The sequence below is a fragment of the Semicossyphus pulcher genome, unplaced genomic scaffold, assembly GCF_022749685.1.
Source record: "Semicossyphus pulcher isolate SPU_LCO1_2020_fin unplaced genomic scaffold, fSemPul1.0.p SCAF_24, whole genome shotgun sequence".
Lineage (NCBI taxonomy): Eukaryota > Metazoa > Chordata > Actinopteri > Labriformes > Labridae > Semicossyphus > Semicossyphus pulcher.
The window spans coordinates 12,327,950-12,347,958 of record NW_027211698.1 but is presented as its reverse complement, the minus strand read 5'-3'; the positions used below and the strand labels follow the sequence as shown (position 1 = coordinate 12,347,958).

At 44.6% G+C, this 20,009-nt stretch overlaps 1 protein-coding gene across 1 annotated transcript; it reads left to right on the top strand.

Moving 5' to 3' along the window:
* The first annotated feature begins 8,477 nt into the window (after nucleotides 1-8,477).
* filip1l (filamin A interacting protein 1-like) lies at nucleotides 8,478-20,009 on the top strand. The gene is made up of 3 exons (XM_069675229.1): nucleotides 8,478-8,579; nucleotides 12,077-14,912; nucleotides 19,424-20,009. The coding sequence occupies exons 2-3, from the start codon at nucleotides 12,192-12,194 to the stop codon at nucleotides 19,607-19,609; spliced, it is 2,907 nt and encodes a 968-aa protein (XP_069531330.1). The 5' UTR covers nucleotides 8,478-8,579; nucleotides 12,077-12,191; the 3' UTR covers nucleotides 19,610-20,009.

Genomic DNA, 20,009 nt, shown 5'->3' with positions numbered 1-20,009 from the left:
ATACAGATTGGTGGCATGGCATGATTCAGAAGCCAACACTCTAATGTAAGTTTAACTAGCGTCCGGTTCGTTAGCAGATTCCGAACACGCTACATCAATGGTAGCCATCTTGGTCGGTTAAGACAGTGCGCCAACTGTGCTGTTTTGTAACCAGGTTAGTCACTGCTTAGAAAGTACCATTACCTATTGTCCATAAACTACCTCAGAGGGGAACTTTAAAGGTTGCTGAATGTGAATGGTGTTCTCCACTGGGCTAGCTTAATACCCTATATAGGTACAAGATTTACCCTAATAGCATGATGAGGCTAACTGCCAAACATGTTCTCATTACCATCACGTTACAGCTCATCTACCCTCTCCTGTGACTCAAACCGAACCTCGTGAATGACGGCCCACTGGAGCCGTCCCCTTCATCTGGCCGGGGGTTGAAATAGCAAAGTGATGACAATCGTATCAGCGGCTTTTGGATTTCTTCCATTAATGCCGTTGTGAAATGATGGCCGGATTAGGAAACCCATTTCCTGTGTTTGAAGATGCTGGACAGTGTTTGTAGATAAGTCAGGGGATGAGTAATTGGCGGAAATATTTAAGCTGTAGGACTATTATTTCTAAAATGTGTTGGATAAAGTGGGAAGATAAACTAGTCTCCCAAGTTCAGTGGAACACAATATACCTGTATTTTCTTCAAACTTTACTCCAATGAGGGCTTTGAAGTGGACTTATTTCTAACAGCGTAAATACAACTGTTGTTTAGGCTGAGGGGCTGATTTGTACAAAGGAAAGGCTCGGATGCTCAAGAGATGGACGTCAAAGCTTTTATGGCTCAAATATATTGACTAAAAAAGTGGCTTAACAAGCACACAGGTGTGAAAAACGTCAGGGGGCTTTTACAGCTTGAGAAATCCCAGCGCCTTGATATCTGATTTGAGAGCCACTCGTGTGCGCCTCCGCGGCCGGGGCGAGATCAATGCTAATCCATCAGGAAACCATCAAAGAGCCTCTGGAGGCAGATCCACCCTGTTCACCTGACAGCTGGACAGATTACCGTGTGTGTGTGCGTGTGTGTGTGTCACTTCCCTTCCTCCTGCTTCCAAGATACAAGATCCTATTGTTTAGCTATTGTGAGGGTGTGAAGGCTAATGTGACCACCATGTACTTGTTGCGGTTTAATAGCAGGAGTCTTAAGCTCTAAATTGCTCTAATAGACACTGTAAGGCAGTGAGGCCCGGCGAGGGGGCAATTGTGTCGTCCCAGGGGGGTACTTGGAAAGATTAAGGCTAAGCTAATTTGAAAAAATACTAGTTGAGGTTGGATTTAAGTAAAATATATCCACACACTACCAATTCTATCCTGATATTTCGACCTGGCAACTTCCAGCTTCATATACAGCCTGCAGAAGCCAAGCTCCCGCCATGCTGTACATGTAATCGTTGGTGGTTTGATACTCGCCCCCCGGGTCTTTGAAATCCACCACAACTGTGCAAACACCGATCGCAACATCCTCCTTAAGTGTTTGCGATTTACATCAAAGTCCAAAGTGCTGCGGGGGTAATGATTATCAGCTGTACCAATCGAGGGCAGCAGACGCACGCCTGCCCTGTCGACACAAACACATCTCTCTCTCTTTTTCGCACCACAAGTGCGATCCTTTGTCAGTCTCTTAATTACAGCCCATCCACCGAGTCCAGCCCTTCAATCTGAAGCTGCAGGATTGACTCGTGCCTATAATTTTATATCGCTTCGCGGTGGGATGACGTGTTTGATTCGGTTAGGCGTGAGGGACTATTTGTTCTGATCGCTGGAGTTGGGAAGCAACAAGATTATTCTAGAGGGGATCTGTACCTCTACCAGCCATGTCTCAACAAGGCCTCAATCGCACAGAGAAAAGCAGACTTTTAACAGACAATTAGACATTTGTAATTTTGTTGTTTTAACTTAATGTTATTACATTTATTCTACCAGATATGGAGGCTCGTAGACTCTTGGCATTTCAAGCTACAAGGGATGAGAATTGAGTGTGCTTGCGACGGTTTGAAATCCTCATACAGATGTTTTTTAATCCTACAAAACATTAAAATCCTCGAACAGACCAGAAATAAGTTGGAAAGCTCGAAATCCTTCAGCTTGCATGTGAGTAATGAGTCCTGGTTATGTAAAATTGAACGTGAGTAATGGAGACAGGTACAGACACCCAGACTCAACAGAAAAGAACACATATATTTAGATTTCCCTTTCCTCCCTGAAACGGAACCCAAAGTTAAATATCTTGTAAGCACTCCTAGCTAACTTCAATGAAGTAAAATATAGCACATTTTCTGAGAAGAAAAATAACCCAATTTCTTTCTGCAAGAGGGAAGCAGACGTGCCTTCAGTGCGACAAACATCCCAGGAGGCTACAGCTGGCAGAAAGCTAGGGTGAAAGGTCAAGGTCAGCCCCCCACGCTAGCTTTTATTGGAGTGACAGACATACAACAAGACGCGTTGGGTGTACAGGCCCAAACGCAGATGAGTTAGGTCAACGTCTAACAGCTATTTGGACTGTGCAACATGTCAACGCAACCAAAACGAACAAAAGGCCAAAGAACGGCCGTAAAAAAGGGGGTTTTGGCCATAAAAGGTCCGGCAAACGTCCGCGTGAGCCTCTTTTAGTCTGGCAATCAAAATCACGTTCCATTTTAACAGCGAAGCCCACGCTGAGGCCCAGGCGGAGATCAGAAACAAGAGTGGCGGTGGACGAGGAAAGAGGGATTGAGAAGGAGAGGAAGAAAAGACAGGAGAGGGGCACAGGAGATAAACAAACGGAGCGGGGAATGTGGAGGCATGGGTGGATAAAAAGAGGGAGAGATGGAGAGAGAGAGAGAGAGAGAGAGAGAGAGGGAGGCATATGGGTTTGATTACAAGCCGATGATGTCATGTATGTATGTCAGGTAATCAGGCTCCGGGCTGTGTGTATCGTAGAGCATGTGTCAGACGGAGTGTGTCAGGGCAAGACCGGGCCTCGTCTGCGGCGGCTGCCGAGAGCTTGTGTGATGTGTCGAAGAAATCACACTCAGTGGAGAGGGTGAGTGTGCGTCTTTGTCTGGCTCAGACGGGTGATCGGCCCTTTTAACTCACTGCTACAGGGCTTTCACTTAGACGTGCATTCACTCTTCCAGCTTCCACAAAAAAAGCGTCTGCGTTCTGCGATATCTCTTGTTTCCATCTGTTTTTGGCATTAATGGTTTATCAGAGTCATCAGCTACCAGCCGTCACACACACACACACACAAACGTGCACGCACAAACTCATTCGCACATTGGCAACACTTTACTGCACTCGTATAACAGCTGCATTTTCCATCACGTCGGGTCGGCGGTTGTGTAAGTTACAGAAATCAAGGATACTCCATATCATGTGTTCACTCACACAACCTGAAAGCAGAGGCCAAGTCTTTGAGGTCCAAGCGAGCAGTCGAGCCCCCTTTGGTCCCGACATGTTGCTCGTCCAGTTTGAGTAACAGGTCAATTTACATCCAAATTTAGGGATCATTTAACCAACCATGTCAATATTAAGAACGGCTCATATTCTCCAATCAGAAGCCAATAAACCAGGACAAGAGGACGCAAAGAGATAACATAATTAAAAGTGCACCAGCTAGACCTCAAAGGATTGAAATCATGATCGAAATATGAAATTTTGGCTGTTTCCATTGCATATCGTCTCGATCTCTTTTTCAACAACTTCTTCTCTGCAATCGTTTAACTTTTGGCTGACCACCGGGGTCACATGGGTCTGTATGTGATTGACTCAGTAACTGACTGAGTGAGTGACGGTACTTTCAGAGCCATAGAGACAGAGAGCGTCGGGACATCGCGATGGCGGATCATGGAGTATATTGGACCTCCACTAACGCGACTCTCTGGATACCTGGCTGCTCCTCCGCTGTCCTCACCTACTCTCAAACACGTTGTCATCGGCCTCATAAGGACAGTCCTTGTAACACATTGCCCACAAAAGCACACACTGACTTAATGCGGTCAGCCACAAACTAGGTTTTGACCTCGTCTTGTTCTAAAAAGTGTTTCCACTTTTTATGAGACAAAAATCAGAAAAACAGGCCATGCTACGGGACTACACATCGTGGACCATTCCTGTTACAAAATGACGACAAAGATTGTTGGCTTGCACAAATTCAATCGACCTATTTGGTAAAATGTTGGTTTATTTGTGTCATGTTGTCCTTGACGTTAACACTGGTTCAACTTCTTTGTCTGTAAGCTAGATGTTTTGGTTTACTAGAGAGTGACAGTAAGAGTCAAAATCCAATTTGAAACTTTGCAATTATCTGGTCTGCATCTTAACCACTTGGGCAAAAGGACGCCCAGAGGCTGACTGTTTTTGACACAGTAATAATGTTGGTTTGACCCAAACAATCAGGTCACAATGGGACTGGGACCAGTTTTTCTCCAATCACAAATTGTCTGCAGCTTAATTACGCAGATAAATCCTTCCATTCATCCATGAAGCCCATTTGTAATCTTGAATTTCCAGGAAGTTCCAGCTCACAAAAACATCGCAGAATATTAAAATGCGGGAACATGATGCCTTGAGATTTAACAACTGCCTTGCCTAACCGCACACGTTGCTCATGCGGAACCAAATCCCAAACCTCCACATTCCTCTGAGCATCGTCAGCGCTAAAGTCATCCGATCAAGGTTACATAACACGTCTTCATACTCCCACTATTTGTCATTTGGCAGAGGCTTGTCACAGCAAACATGTTTGTGTGGCCTGATCTTGTGTTTGATCCCTGACATCTGTTTCATGTGTGCGGTACTTAGGGCCTCGAATTTGTCCAGATCCAGAAATAGAATCTAATTTTGGATGACCGAATTGTTTGTTCCATGAACAAACAGTTTGCTGCGAGGAAATGGCAGAGAACACAAAACTGAAATACATCATAGTTCAGAGCCGGAGCTCGTGGGCAGTTGTTGAACTCTGTGACACTGAAACTGCGGCTTGTGAAATATTGAGTTTTAAATTGCCTGAAATCAATCCTGCTCTACCCAAGAGTACACTCCAGTTCCCTCAATTCCCATGGCCTTGTTGCAAAGTATTACAATGCTACTTTAAAGACTTAAGATTGCTTCAGGAAAAAGTCTCTCTCAGCAATCCAGAGGTTGTACTTTCAAGTGGGAACGGGAATTGGTTTCTCTGAGGAGCGAGAAAGAGTCGAGGCCTGGGTCCCAGTGGGGAGCTTGCACACTCTGATCTTCTGGCCTTTAGCTGTCAACAACAAATGTGACAACTACCAAATGGTGTCCAAGATCAGGACTTGCAGTATTCTCGGTAATACCCTCAAATTTGGTTTCTTTGCTCAGGCAAAATGGCCAGCCTAAAAACCAATGCTATCTTTGGCTTCTGCAGACACTGTTGGCAATCCAAACGTCTTCACACAGCTTCCTTCATTGCGGTCCAACAACAGCCTCCCCCAATTGGTCGAGAACTCGGTGATGACTTGCAATTCATTACATAAGTCGTCGGGACACATGTTTTCAGTTTACCACGCGAGTCATGTCTGGCACCTCGCGGAAGTTGCTCCATCCGCCACTAAACTAACAAAATTCAGGTCGCACTTTGTTAGCTGGCATTTGGTTTATCCTTCAGCAAATGGATGACACTTAAGTAGATTTCTCTTGCATTCAACTATTGGCAAGAGATGGAGGATTTCTGTTTCACTGTTTAGACATAAACTTGGTAGTAGTGATGTTACAATACCATTTTTTCCTACGCATTACCAATTCCGATACCGAGACTTGAGTATTGGTTGATACCGAGTACCCCTTCTCTCGGGGGTACACTGATTGCTAGCTTTGACTAACATTAAACTCCATTTTAGCACCACACTGTTTTTGCCATACAATTATTTAAACCAGTTGATCTTTGGTCGCTAAGTGGTCGTTATCAGATCGGTGCATTGAAGTGTAGACTCCCGACACCCACCACTGCATATTAGGCTGTACCGGATGGATACCAACACTGGCCTTGGTATTCGAACGGCTCTAGTTTGTGGGATAGTTAGTAGATGCTTGTGGACTGAATGGACTCCTAGAGGAGTGATGTTTCCTATCATTACTTTAAGTTCGTTCTATAATTACAAGCTGGAGATTAATGATAGTAATGACGGGGAAAGCCATCCACTTAATTTGGTAATTTTGCCGCGTTTTGTTTGGCAAACGTTGAGTCAAGAGGAAGGGTCATTACCTCTTACATATTTTCAACCTTTAAGCATCACTTTATTGGGAAAGATGTCTGTATTATATAAAACTTTAAATGAATCCAGCAAATATCCACGTCCCCCAACTCGGTTGGCAACCTCTCAAAATTTAGCAACCGTGTCCTCAGCCATTGTAAAGCCGTGACATATTTGACTCAGCGGGTAGGAGATGCGAAGAGGCTTTGTTGCTTTCGTACACGGCTGGAATCGGTTAGAACGCATTGCCTGTAAGCACTTAGTGACAGAACGTACTTTGTTTGTTGTCTTATTGAATGTCATGCACTGTTGCCTAACACTAACCATGAGGTCCTGCTAGGAAGGACTCGTGTCACTGCTCGAGTTGCCCATATGTTTCTGCACCGTATGGTGTCACTAGTCCCATTGTTTTCCTCTGAACAATAGATACACTGATAGCTTTGCAATGACCTCCATGACGCTCAGCGCAAACACTTTCCAAGGAAGTCGACAGCTAAAGTGTGAGAAATGTATGAGTTATGTAAGAGCAATCTGATAATGAAAGTGAAGACTGTGGCATTGTGAAGTTAACAATGTGCCACTGATAGAGAGCAGCTTGTGCTCGGCTGAAAATTACACTGCCGCATTAGCTTAAAGCCACTTTCACACATACGCAGGTACGATGTTTAACGACCTCACCCTCGCCTCAATTATTCTCAGAACATCAGCTGCAAGATGTAAAGCCTAAAAATGGTGGAAAGTTACAAAGCACATGCTCATAAGTGCTGTTTATAAGTGGAATTTTCTGGGAACTTTCTGGGAACTTTCTCCATTGTATTTTTTTGACTAATGTAGTAAAGTATGACTTAACAGTTTAATTTACTTTATACTATAAAATGTGTGTAAACTTGATTAAATTTGATACATTTTCATGGATTGGGATCCTTTGCAAACAGGCCATACTCGCTTTCTTGCTGAAGTTAAGTAAGAAAATTGATACTGCTTACATATCTGTCGGGTAAAGGGGGCACGCACGAGTTAGCCTAGCTTAGCATTGAGACAGGAAGCCACACCCAATTAGCTGTCGTAAGGACAAAACAAAAGAACTACAAAGTCTGAGCTTTTTAAGTCCTTGTAGGCTCATTTATTGATCTAGAGAGTCAGGCTAGTCTTTTCGTGCTAAGCTAACTGTATTATTGTTTATTGTACAGGCACAAAAGTGATTTTCACATGTAACTCTTAGCAAGAACAGTCAAATTATCTTTCAATAACCTAAATCAAGCAACATCACTAGCTTGTCAGCAGTGTTAGCATTCCTCTGAGAAACAACGGAGCAGCTATGCGCAAGCTAGCAGCTGGTGGCTCTGTTATTTCAATCAGGAATATTATTGCTAACAAATAATTTTCATGGATTGGGTTAAGGCACGAGTTAGCCTAGCTTAGCATTGAGACAGGAAGCCACACCCAATTAGTTGTCGTAAGGACACAACAAAAGAACTACAAAGTCTGAGCTGTTTAAATCCTTGTAGGCTCATTTATTGATCTAGAGAGAGTCAGGCTAGCTTGTTCGTGCTAAGCTAACTGTATTATTGTTTATTGTACAGGCGCAAAAGTGATTTTCCCATGTAACTCTTAGCAAGAACCAATAACCTAAATCAAGCAGCATCACTATCTTGTTAGCAGTGTTAGCATTCCTCTGAGAAACAGTGGAGCAGCTACGCGCAAGCTAGCAGCTGGTGGCTCTTATTGCTAACAAATAATTTCAATGAAGCTGCTTAAAAGCCAGAGGATCTGTCAGGTGTGGGCTGTGAACACATGTCACATGTCAAAGATTTGTGTTACACGTCCCGTCTTGTTCTTCAGCGTTCGTCTCAATTACAAAGCCTCATCCAAGAATTTCTCATTAACATTGCGAGCCGTTTTTTTTTTCCCTTCTTTTCTTGGCTCAAAAAATGAATAATGTTGACGAGAGCCAGAGTGGGAAATACTCAAACTGCTCGTCTCTCTTCACCTACTGCCCTGCCCCCGGAGCGTCGGCAGATATTTCACACATTACATACGTGAAGAGAAAACCTTTCCCTCCTCTCTGCCACATCCTTCAGTTAAACAGTTACGAGCGCTTACACACACACACGAGCAAGCACACCCCCTTCTTGTGAGCCTCAGCAATGCAAAGCTCCATATAAGGACATGCTGATGATGTAATGGTCCATAGGCAGGGAGCACATCCCTTATTGTTTGGTCTGAGTGCAGGAATGCCCACATTACGGCTACTAGGAGAGTGAGACACACGCAGAGAGGAAGAGCTGTGTCGTACGGAGAGATAATGAGCTTATGGCTGTGAAGCGGGGAGAGCCTTTGGCACAGGTAGGAACATTACTTTGAAAACTTTTTAAAAAGTTGGCTTGGAGATGTGCAGATGTTCGGGGTAGCATCATTTCATGCTGATGTTCTTGTAATGCTCACAGTTTGTTTGTGGCTTCAGGGTTACTGCTTTATGTGTGTCTTTGAAAACAACTGTCAAGGTGTTTAAGAAAGTATCGCAGAGATTTAAACTGTTTCAAAAATGTTTTAAATTCTACAGAAACTGTTGAAAGGAACTGATCCTCAGTCTAAGCTCAAGTAAACTCTAGATATCTTAAAGGAAATGTTTGATTCATTATTAAGACTCAGAGGTCTGCTCTGGCAAACTCCAACAAAGATTTTAGCCAAGAGAGACGCCCGGTCTTTGCTGGAAAGCGTTGCTAAGCATGTGACACATTTTAACAGAAAATTGTAGAAACACTAACAACCATAAATTGACCCATATGTACAGCAGAGTCAGTTCTGTGCTTAATCTTTAATACAGTGCTTAAAGAAATGTAGGTTGTGTATTTGTACAGTGGCAGAGCGAGTTGGAGTTGGAAGATGTTTTTTGGGATGGATTGTGGCTGCTGGATGAAAATTGAACGCCATAAACTGAGGCTATAAGATTTTATTTTAGTAGTAGTCGTGTATAAACTGTACGCATCATTATTTTTAGTAACATAGCTAAAGTAGTATTTAGTCTTTTACGATATAAAGGACTTTAAATGGCTTGTTTCTGTCAGGTTAAATCGTTTATTTAACAACATAAACACTTATTACAAAACAGCGATTTTTAAAGCATCTTCGGATTAAAAAGCAGCTATGTTTGCATTTAAGAATTATCAATGGGGTTTAATACTGAGTGAGGATGTAGGGAAGCAGTTTATAAATATGGAAACACGTGTAGGTGTCTTTTGGTTACACAACACTCCATTAACCACATAACTTTAAGGAAGTTGAGCTACACGTTTAACACATGTTGATTGCACTCTGGGGGCATATCACTTAGCCTGTGTGGACTTTAAATACAGTCCACGCACTGCATCAATCAGCTTCATCCCGTTCAAACTGCCGGGATAAGTCGGCCTGTGCGTACATGACCTAATCACTTGTGGGTAGGAAGCGGCCCTGACATATGGAACGTGTAACACAGCTTTCAGGCAGAGGGTGAGCCACAGTTTCCAGCTCCACGGGAAGCCCTCTGTCGAGCTGCGGCTCCCTTATTGCTCCCATTGGATGCTTCCTTTTCTAGATTTCAGCCTACATTTCAGATTTGCAACAAAGCCGGAAACAGCTCTCTAAAAAGTTAAGACATCCAACATTCGGGACTACTTTTCCGTGACACATTAACGACCCGCAGAGGTGGCCGTGCATCCGATCTGAAATGTGAATTTGTTGCCTGTTAGGCTGCGGAGTGGGTGGTAACGTGTCCCGTTACATTGATAGCCGTGATGCTGTTATGTCACCAGCTTTACGTGCGGCCCTTTTGCAATTACCCCTGCGAAATAATGTCTTTTCAAGCTGTGTGGATGTCGGTGAGATAAAACATGATGGGGAAAAAGGGACAAATGTTATATAGATCAGCTGTTATGTGCTCCCTGAGCGCGTATAGCAACTGCTTCTGCTGACTTATATTAGATAGCGAACGCTGGTGATGTGAGCGACTACAGCTCGTCAAAGCCTCTGCACTAAATTATAACTTGGTCTGAGATGTGGATCTTTCCACTACACTCCTCTATGTGTGTGTCCTTGATGAGAAAGAGTGCAGGAAGGCCTGACCGACATTTCCTTATGTGCCACAAAGTGCATTGGGAATACAGCGATGTTGTAAAAGTGTATAAATAAAGGGCAGAGTGATTTCAGTGGTGCGAGGGGAGCGGTGAATTTTGTGCACAGGAGCTTTTCAGTTTCCTCCCAAAGGACTTCTTTTTATAAAGTTCCCCCGTGTCAGTTAGCAGGATTTATACCAAGCAACATTTCCAGTCCTGCGAGGGAACAAAGTACATTTCTCTTTCTATTTGTGCCGATGACATCACTAGAAAAACAGCGGCGAGTGAGATAAGACGTTGAATAAACAGCGATTGCAGGCCACAGGGGAGTCTGCTTGTTTTGCATGGCAACCTATCGTTTCTGCGTACACAAGCCATTCAGAGGAAACAGCATTTTCAGGTTTAGTTTTCTAGAATCTGTTGAAAGCTATTCTTCCTGATGGTGGATGAAATACTTCTATGTGAATCAAAAGTCGCAATACCTGTGTTTAGAAATACTGGAAAGAGCAGAAGCAGAGGTTTAAAGTGCCTGAAAACTGTCCCAAACGACTCGTGAACAGGCACTTCTTGAAACGTGGCCTCCGAATCGACCTAAACCACGCTTATAATGAAGTCTATGTATTTAATTATAATACGCTATTGAGTGTTGTTAGTTGTGGTTCTAATTGCAGCACATGGATCCACTCACACGTGTCCCGTGTCTCCCACCCTTTAGCAGCTACTGAAGACAGAAATGACACACCCTCCTCTGCTAAGAAGAAGTGGCCCACCCTACCACACTTACATCACGGCCCACAGTCCGAGTGTACATGTGGAATCGGCGCTCCCTGCGAGTGTGTGTGTTGGTGTGTGTGTGGAGGGGGGTTTCTGTATAAACTCTGTGGGACTGTAATTGCCTATGAAAGCGGGGGGAATTCCTTTAAATGTATCAGAGAAAAAAAAAAACGGGGAGGGTAGTTGGTGGTGGTTTTGGGTGAGGGGGAGGAGGGTTGGTAGTAGAGGAACCCCTTAATTAAAGGATTGTTCCATGCCAGTGGGCCATCTGTGTGGAAATGCCTGGCAGCTGCACACGCAGCAGTCATAACATAGCTTCCCCCGGGGCTGTAGGCAGTCCGGCCCGGTGATGTATGCATGTGCCAGACGTGCACTGACCCTGGCTATGCACTGTACGTCCACACGTGCAATGTGTCTTGACATCATTTTAGATGTCTGTACCCGGTCTGGGTATTGCGTGAAGATATATGTGTCAGAAGTAAGTGAGATCATTTTTAAAGGTCACCATCAAGAATTTAGCGACATGTCTTTTCCCATTATTTCCCAAAGGACGCAATGAGGGCCATCTGGCGCACCTAAAGTACCATGGAAACTCTTTGATTGTAAAACTCGAGGTCCAATATTTACGGCCGTAATTCAGGTTTCCAACCCAAAGGAGAATTAGTTAGCAACAAGGGAATTAATAACACGTACCACAGGTATTTCAGGCTACCAACCTGAGAGAGTTAAAGTAATGCACTTTATGATGTGTTAAATTTTCCATGACATTAAAACTTAAGTCCTGCTCAGAAATGCAAGCACACATAACCGTGTTTATGATGTGTCGGTGCTTGGAGAAGTGGGCCCAATGGGTAATGACAGCGGGGTTGAAGTATCTTAATGTAAGCAGACTTATTCATTAGTCTTTTGGATTTTCTATATGTTTTGAATTGGGTTGCTCAAAGATCTTTTCCCCTTGTGTTTCCTCTGTTACAGGTTGAAGCTGTTAATTGATCAGGAAAAGGCCTACCAAGAAAGAAAGGAAGAAGAGAACAACAAAAAGGTCACAAGCCTGAAGGAGGAGCTGACAAAACTCAAGTCGTTTGCATTGATGGTTGTGGATGAACAGCAGCGCCTCACCGAACAGCTGAATCAACAAACAGCCAAGGTCCAAGAACTGAGTGCCAGCGCTTCACAAGCCCAGGAGGAGCTGAGCTCAGCTAATGCTCATCTGCAGGAAGAGGAGCAAAAGGTTTTGCGCTTGGAGGCTGAGCTGCGTGACCAGAACGGTCGATACCATCAGGAACAAGAGGCCATGACTGCCAAATTGACCACGGAGGATGCCCAAAACAGGCAGCTGCGTCTGAAATTGTCAACCCTCAGCAGGCAGCTTGACGAGCTGGAGGAGACCAACAAGACCCTGCGCAGAGCTGAGGAGGAACTGCAGGAGCTGAGGGACAAAATTAGCCGTGGCGAGTGTGGAAACTCTAGCCTCATGTCTGAGCTGGAAGAGTTACGCAAAAGGGTACTTGAAATGGAGGGGAAGGACGAAGAGTTGATCAGAATGGAGGACCACTGCAGGGACCTCAACAAGAAGCTGGAGAAAGAGGCCAATCAAAGTAGGAGCCTGAAGGCCGAAGTCGATAAACTGAATCACAGAATTATGGACTTGGAGAAATTAGAGGATGCGTTCAGCAAGAGCAAACAAGAATGCAGCTCTCTCAAAAGTAACCTGGAGAAGGAGAGGACGGTGTCAAAGATTCTGACAAGTGAGCTGGAGGTCCTGAAAGTCAGGGTCAAGGAACTCGAGACTGCTGAGAGCCAATTGGGAAAGACAGAGCTGACACTGAAGGAAGACCTCACCAAGTTGAAGACTCTCACTGTCATGCTGGTGGATGAGAGAAAGGCAATGGCAGAGAAGCTAAAGCAAATGGAAAACAAAGTCCAGAACAGCACTGGGAAACTTCAAGCCGAACAGGACAAAGTTACGTCAGTCACAGAGAAACTAATTGAGGAGAGCAAGAAAGCATTGAGGTCGAAAGCTGAGCTTGAAGACAAAATGTGCGGCGCTACAAAGGAAAGGGACGACTTGAAGGCCAAGCTGAGAGCTGAGGAGGAAAAGAGCAATGATCTGGAGTCTAAGATCAATATGATGAAGAAAAGACTGCAATCGCTAGAGACCGTAGAAAGAGAGCATCTGAGAAACAAAGCTAAAGAGGAGCACATCAAAACGCCCATTGCTAACCGCTTCCAACAAGAAGACAATAAAGTAAAGGACTTGACGCAGGAGGTTGAACGCCTCAGACGCAAGCTAAAGGACATGAAGGTGGTAGAAGGCGATCTCTTAAAAACAGAGGAGTTTGAATCACTGGAGAAGAGGTTCAACAATGAACAAGAGAAAGCTAAAGTTTTGATGGAGGAGCTGGAAATATCCAGGAATGAGCTTTCAAAGTACCAACTGGCTGAAAAGAAAGAGTGCAACCAGGAGCACGTCCTTTACAAGCGCTTGAAGGACGAGGAGGCAAAGTCGAGCCATTTGACCAGAGAGGTAGCAGCTCTAAAAGAAAAGATCCACGAATACATGGGAACAGAGGAGTCCATTTGCCGTATGAAAACTGACCACTCCACACTGCAAAGGAAACTGACCCAGCAGGAAGTCAGAAACAAAGAACTGGCCCGAGAAATGGAGACTCTCACGAGAGAGCTCGAGAGATACAGGCGCTTTAGCAAAAGTCTTCGCCCTGGCATGAATGGTAGGCGCTTTTCTGACCTTCATGTTTCCACCAAGGAAGTCCAGACTGAGCCGCTCGACATCATGTCCCCCAACTGCAAGACAATCGCACCACTGGAACGTGCTGTTGTGAACGGGAAGCTGTATGATGAAAGCGAACCGGAAGACAATGCAAACTACAGCAACGAGCTTCAGCTCACCAAATGCAGCCCCTCGCTTATCAACAATGTAAATAACCTCAACAACAACCTGAGAAGAGCCAGAGTCCCGTTCCTGAAAAACAAAGACACACCCCATCAGGTGAACGGTAAAGTGCAACCGCGGCAGAATGGCAACCACGTTCAGCCTGGAGACGTCGTGCTGACCCACAGTCCTGGGCAGCCTCTGCACATAAAAGTGACTCCTGACCACGGACATAACACGGCAACGCTAGAGATCACCAGCCCGACCACGGAAAACACCCAGTCATTCACGAGCACTGCCGTCATACCCACAAGTGGAGGTCCACCCAAACAGAGAATTACTATCATCCAGAATGCTGCCATATCCCCGACTGCCAAATCCATTTCCCCAACAATGAAATCCAAAGGTTCCCCGATATCAGACGAACTGTGTTCACCCGACAGGTCCCTATCGCCTTTCACAATGGCAACATACTCAAGAGCAATGACTCCTGACTCTTGCGGCTCCGTAACACCGGACAGAGCCATGTCGCCTATACAAATCGTGTCGGTGACAACGGGCACTCCTGACCGCTCCCACTCCGCGGAGCCCGTTGAGGTAGTCGGAGGGCACGCCGTCTTCCGCGTGTCCCCGGAACGGCAAACCAGCTGGCAGGTCCAGAGGTCCAACAGCTCTGGGCCGAACGTCATCACCACGGAGGACAACAAAATCCACATTCACTTAGGGAGCCCCTTTATTCAGAGCATCAGCACTCCGACACAAACACTGAGTCCATGCCACACGCCTGGACTCCAGGAGCAAAGGACTCAGGTGCTTGCAAATTGCGGTACTCCCACTCCCAAAGGCAACAGCAAAGTCACAAGTAGCATCATGATTAAGCCCACCTCCACCCCAATCCAAAGGCCATCACAAATTACAGTAAGTAATGCCTATGACTGACCCAATAACCCCCAAGACCCTCCATCCCATCCCTCTGCCCGTGAGATCCACTACCACCATAGACCCTTATACCCCAACTCTACACCCTGATTCATTAACGTGTCTGTTTGACCTTATTTATGAGTTGAAACCAGGGTTTGAATGTCTTCCTTTTCCTTTTGGTTGGTTTGCTTGGTTCTGTGTGTTACATTCAAACAATTGTTTAACTGCATGAGAAAACAATAGCATTTAAAAAGCACTAGAAATTTTAATTGACATAACAAGTTTTAACTTATGTGCACTTACTGTAACGTACTCAGTGGCCAATTCGCCATGTAGTCAGACTATTCACACTGATGTATCATACCAGTTTTTATACTTCATATTACACATACTGCATTAAGTTGTTTGGTTTTTCTGAGAATTAAAGTTTTATGTTTTATAGTTTGTGATCCATGCCTGCCCATTTCATTTATCCACTAAATCCAGCATGTTTTGAATGTGTACAATTAAAAAATAATGTGAGCAATTAGGTTAAAAAAAAAGTTGTATTTTTTTTTGGTGCATGCACTTTTCAACAAATTACAGATTTGAACATGAGACTGTCAACGCTTTGTTAGACCTAATTAAATAATACCCAAGTGGATGAGTGGTCTGAAAAACCTTTGTGCTTATACTTTACAAGCGGAAAAAACCTTTGTGGGATTCTCACGTGCTTGAGCTCGAATCAGAGGGGTTGATGTCATAGTTTTGTTCTTACATCCAGAGCGCAGCAGCAGGCCGAGGAAACCCAGCGTGATGTGAACATCTTTGAAATGACGCAATGGAAACTCTGAAACCTTTAACAGAGCTTTATAGAGCGGCACTCTGAGGTTTAGAGGTGAATCTATTTTAAAAAGACGCACGATTATCTACTTGCCTGAATGCCAAATGATGTTGTTTTTATCCTGACAATCACAATGTTTCAATCCATACCTAAATTAACATTTTGGGGATCCAACTGGGGTCGAAGGAATCTCCTATAAATCTGCTCTCTCGCAGCTATTATCAACTTACTGCCTCTTTCAAACACTAATGCATATTCACTGTCAGCTTAAACTCAGCGGCCTTTAAGCAGAAAATCTCATTCAGTAACCTAAAACGTCTGTTATGTTTTCTTTCTCTCATGAATCACGTCCCCTCGAAATGAGTCAACGCGAGCGCTTCTCCGTGTATATGCATTCCTCGACGTGCGGTTTCGTGCGCCCACGGTGGAAACGTCGCCGCAAAATGTGCGATTCTTTTTTAAATTAAATCAGCGCCGAAGGTCAGAACGCGACGAGGCAGGGGATGGAAAGGGGAGACGGGGATGTGGGATGAGTCTGAAGCGATACAAAGCTTGTAGCTTTAGTTCATGTGCATCTAAGTCTTTGTTATGAGAAGAATTAAGTCAGTGTGAGGGTCCAAATATGTGCTTTAACTACACCTTTGAAACAAGAGTTCATTGTGCTTTAGCTCAGGATTTAAGTGGCTCGCTGGCTTAAGTCTGGTTGGTGTGTGACGATGCTCATTTAGCTCCAGATTCAGCCTCTATAGAGAATAAAGTAATAACTTTAACTTCCTTCTTTCCTAAACGTCGCCTTAAATCAGAGAGAAAACAATTAGAGTACTTTTAGGCATGTAAAGTCCTCACTCAGTGTCACTTAGATGGTTCAAGACAACTGTTGCACGAGAGAGGCAGAACCAAACACGCACACACACACACACACACACAAAAACCATTGTGACAAGGAGGAGATGATTAAATCAAGCGTTAAATTGAATGAGTGTGAAGGAGCGCAGCTGGGGAAACCGGATCCCGAGCAGTCTGGGCACGAAGAGATGATGCAGGCCGAGGCTAAACAAGATGCTATTCATTAGGCCGCTGCTTGAGAAAGCATCCAGCAGCTGGGACTCGCCGTCTGCGACCTCACTTAGCCCCTGACTCAGACGTCACGGCTTACTCGATTCATAAACTGCGCTCATTAGAAAAGGGGAGATTTGCACGTGGTATCCCTGCCAGACTGATAAATGAGTATCAAGTGACAAAGCTGGAAGCCGGCGTTTCGCTTCTGTTGGCCGAGCATGAGGCTCTAAACTCACACCGACACCGCAGATAGACAGCAGCATGTGAAAAACAAGCAAACATCCTGATTTAATTTGAAGCAATTTGCTACTGATTGTAATCAAACGCAGCCGCGAAAGTCTCACGCTGCAGGCGCGGGCGGATTTCCTTCGCTTCAGGAATTTGCTCACCTTGACCGACAGGCGCGATAAAAGCGAATAGAGGACAATAAGAACGAGGCATGGTGGCCTTTCTGTGAACAAAAGGCGCGCGCGAGACACTGTGAGAGCGGCCTCTCTCCCACTGCAGCACCAAAACAAACCTCCTGTTTGTTCGCCATAGAAACAGCAGCGCCTGTACGAGAGGAAGTACTTAGTTGAACTCCTGCTGCACCGCTGATATACGAGGGAACATTAAGGCCTCTTTTCCATGTAAAGTCAACAACACTCATGACGTGGAGCGGCGTACAGATTTTCTGCACCATTAGCTTTACTGAAGCGCAGGCTCTACTTATTCTGAAATTTATACCCCCGTATGAATATTTAAGGACGCAGTTCACTGCAGATTTTTGTTAATTCTCAAAAAACCTCAACCCGCACGAGAACACATCCAAGTGGTTTCGTGTTGCCTGGGAATCGAGTCAGTGTGTGTGATGAAACTCGTGGAAATCCTGGAGAAGTTTCAGCTTCGCTCAGCTGCAGAAATGTGGAGCAGATCGATGACACAGTTCGGCAGAGAGGCGGCTCCGGTTTCCGACTGTAATTAACACCATTTTAAAAGTGAGTCTCTGTTGCAAAATGCCGCGGTGATATTCACAAACTGTAATTACCTTTTGCAAAAAGTAGCTGCCGGGGAGAAGGAAGAAACAAGCTGTGACAATGTGATTGGAAATGGAACTGTGTGCCAATTACATCCCCTGATAACTGAGGGGAATAATTGCCTGCTGACTTCTGCCAGGGAGTCGTTTAGTCTCTGGAGCAGACAGGAGCAGAGAGGCTTCTCAGAGGTTTGAAATATTAGCCGATTTAGAAATATAGAGACGCAAATACTTTAAAAATGACACAAAACACGTGAGAGGCGAGCGAGGAGTGTTATGAGGAACTTCTTATCACCGTGTCTGTAAACAGGATGTGGTTTCTGCCGTTCAGGGACCGATTTAAAAGTGACGTACCTCAGCGTCCTGGCACGCCGCTGCGCATGTTAACACGCTGATTAAAATGTGATTGCACAGCAAGCGGGGCAGTGAGTTGTTCAGGATCCTGAGAAATGTGATGATTTGGGACGCAACAGAAAAGCCAAACACGGTTTTTATTCTAGTGTCCAGATTTAACTTCCGTCTTTCCTTAAAGTAATAATCTGATTTTCATTTAAATAATAACTTGATGAGCAGCAGAGTGGTTGCATTTATGGTGCAGTTTTTAGCACATTTCTGTAAAGGGAATATTTTCCCCTTATGCACTGCCACTATTTTGGTTGACTATTATACCCCTGTCCCACCAAAATTAGCAGGTTGACGCAGGTTTATCAGACCCGGGAAGACCCGCTAATAAATGCCGATTGTCCCTTTTCCCATTGCCAGTGAAGTATGCGTCACAAAAGAACAAATTCACCGTTGTACGTTCTTTTGTATTTATGCGACAGCGGGGAGAACTTCAATGCACGCTGGAAAGTGGGCGGAGATTAGCGCGTCGACCACTGCAGAGTCATCTGACCCGGGTCTGAATGCAACCTTTCCCACTGAGCAAACAAAGACAGGGTTTTTTGGCCCATGGCAAAGCGGCTTCATGCTGTCTGTCTTTTGTGAAGTTGACATAATGTGATGTTTCGGTCCAAACTGCAGCAAATATATTTGAGTGGTTGAAAATCCTCTGAAATGTGGGTGGCGATTTGTCACTAAGGAGGTGAACCACTGATTTAGATGGACCACAACAACTCCTCAATAAGGACTTTTATACAGCACTACATGTAAATAATTACAACCAAAGATTTTGAGGGCTGCAAAACAAACTGATTGATAAACGACTCGTCGTTGCAGCAATTCTTTTTTGCTAACAGGGAGGAAAGCTGAGTGGTGCATAAAACGGATGGTCTGCTGGAGCCTCCTCTTCACTGGGAGCATCAGTTAAAATATGAATAACAATTACACCAACTATCTGCATGAATGAATAGAACATTGCATGATATCTTGTTACTTTGGGAGAATCATTTTAACCACAAACACTGAAAGAAGACAAGAGGTCTTGCAGGGACGAAGGCAGAGTGCAGCAGTCTGCAGGAAAAGGAAGTGTGCATATAAAATGGTCTGATATCATCTAGTGGTCGTTGTCAGTACTGCAGAAGCTCAGCCTGTTTATTTCTTTCTACCTTCCCTTACAGTAAACATTATTTCGACGCTTCGCTTCATTGTTCGTCGTGTTTTCTCCCACAGATACCTCTCGAAGCATTCCGCCGACCCGGGCCGACGAGGATCCCCAAACCGAAGGGCTACGGCTCCCAGAAAGGGACGAACGGCGCGGCGGTGAACGTGGGGCTGCAGAACAAGAGTCACCAAACCGCGGGGCAGCACGGGGCGCACAACAACAACAACCCACATCTGATGAACCGCAGACTGTGATCGCCGTAGTAACTTCAGACATAGAAAATAAAAACAAACATCTGTGGTGCTGAAAACTGAAAAATGCAACGTATTTTTGTGTCGATATCAATGTGCACACTCTGTACTAGCTATAAATAATCATTCAAAGTGTTTGAGGACGTTTCTTTCTTGTTAGGTGTCGTAGGTGTGTGTGAAGACGTCACTGTGATCATGATGTAGGATGTTCCTTTGATGCATTTACCTGTCGAGACGTTGATCCGTTTGTAGTGAAGGAACACGTGCGTGTTTTTTTTTTAAATAAGTGGCAATAATGTACATAAGTGTAAACGTGATGTGACGTAACGCAGCTCCTTGATAGTGATGATCTTTAAAATGGGACTTTTGTGTTATTTTTGGTTATCAATAAAGACTTTTTATA

Excerpts from the sequence above, each read along its gene's own strand:
- filip1l (XM_069675229.1), top strand. The coding sequence starts at position 12,192 with ATGGTTGTGGATGAACAGCAGCGCCTCACCGAACAGCTGAATCAACAA. Across the intron at positions 14,913-19,423 it reads AAAGGCCATCACAAATTACA|ATACCTCTCGAAGCATTCCG; the intron begins GTAAGTAATGCC and ends TTTCTCCCACAG.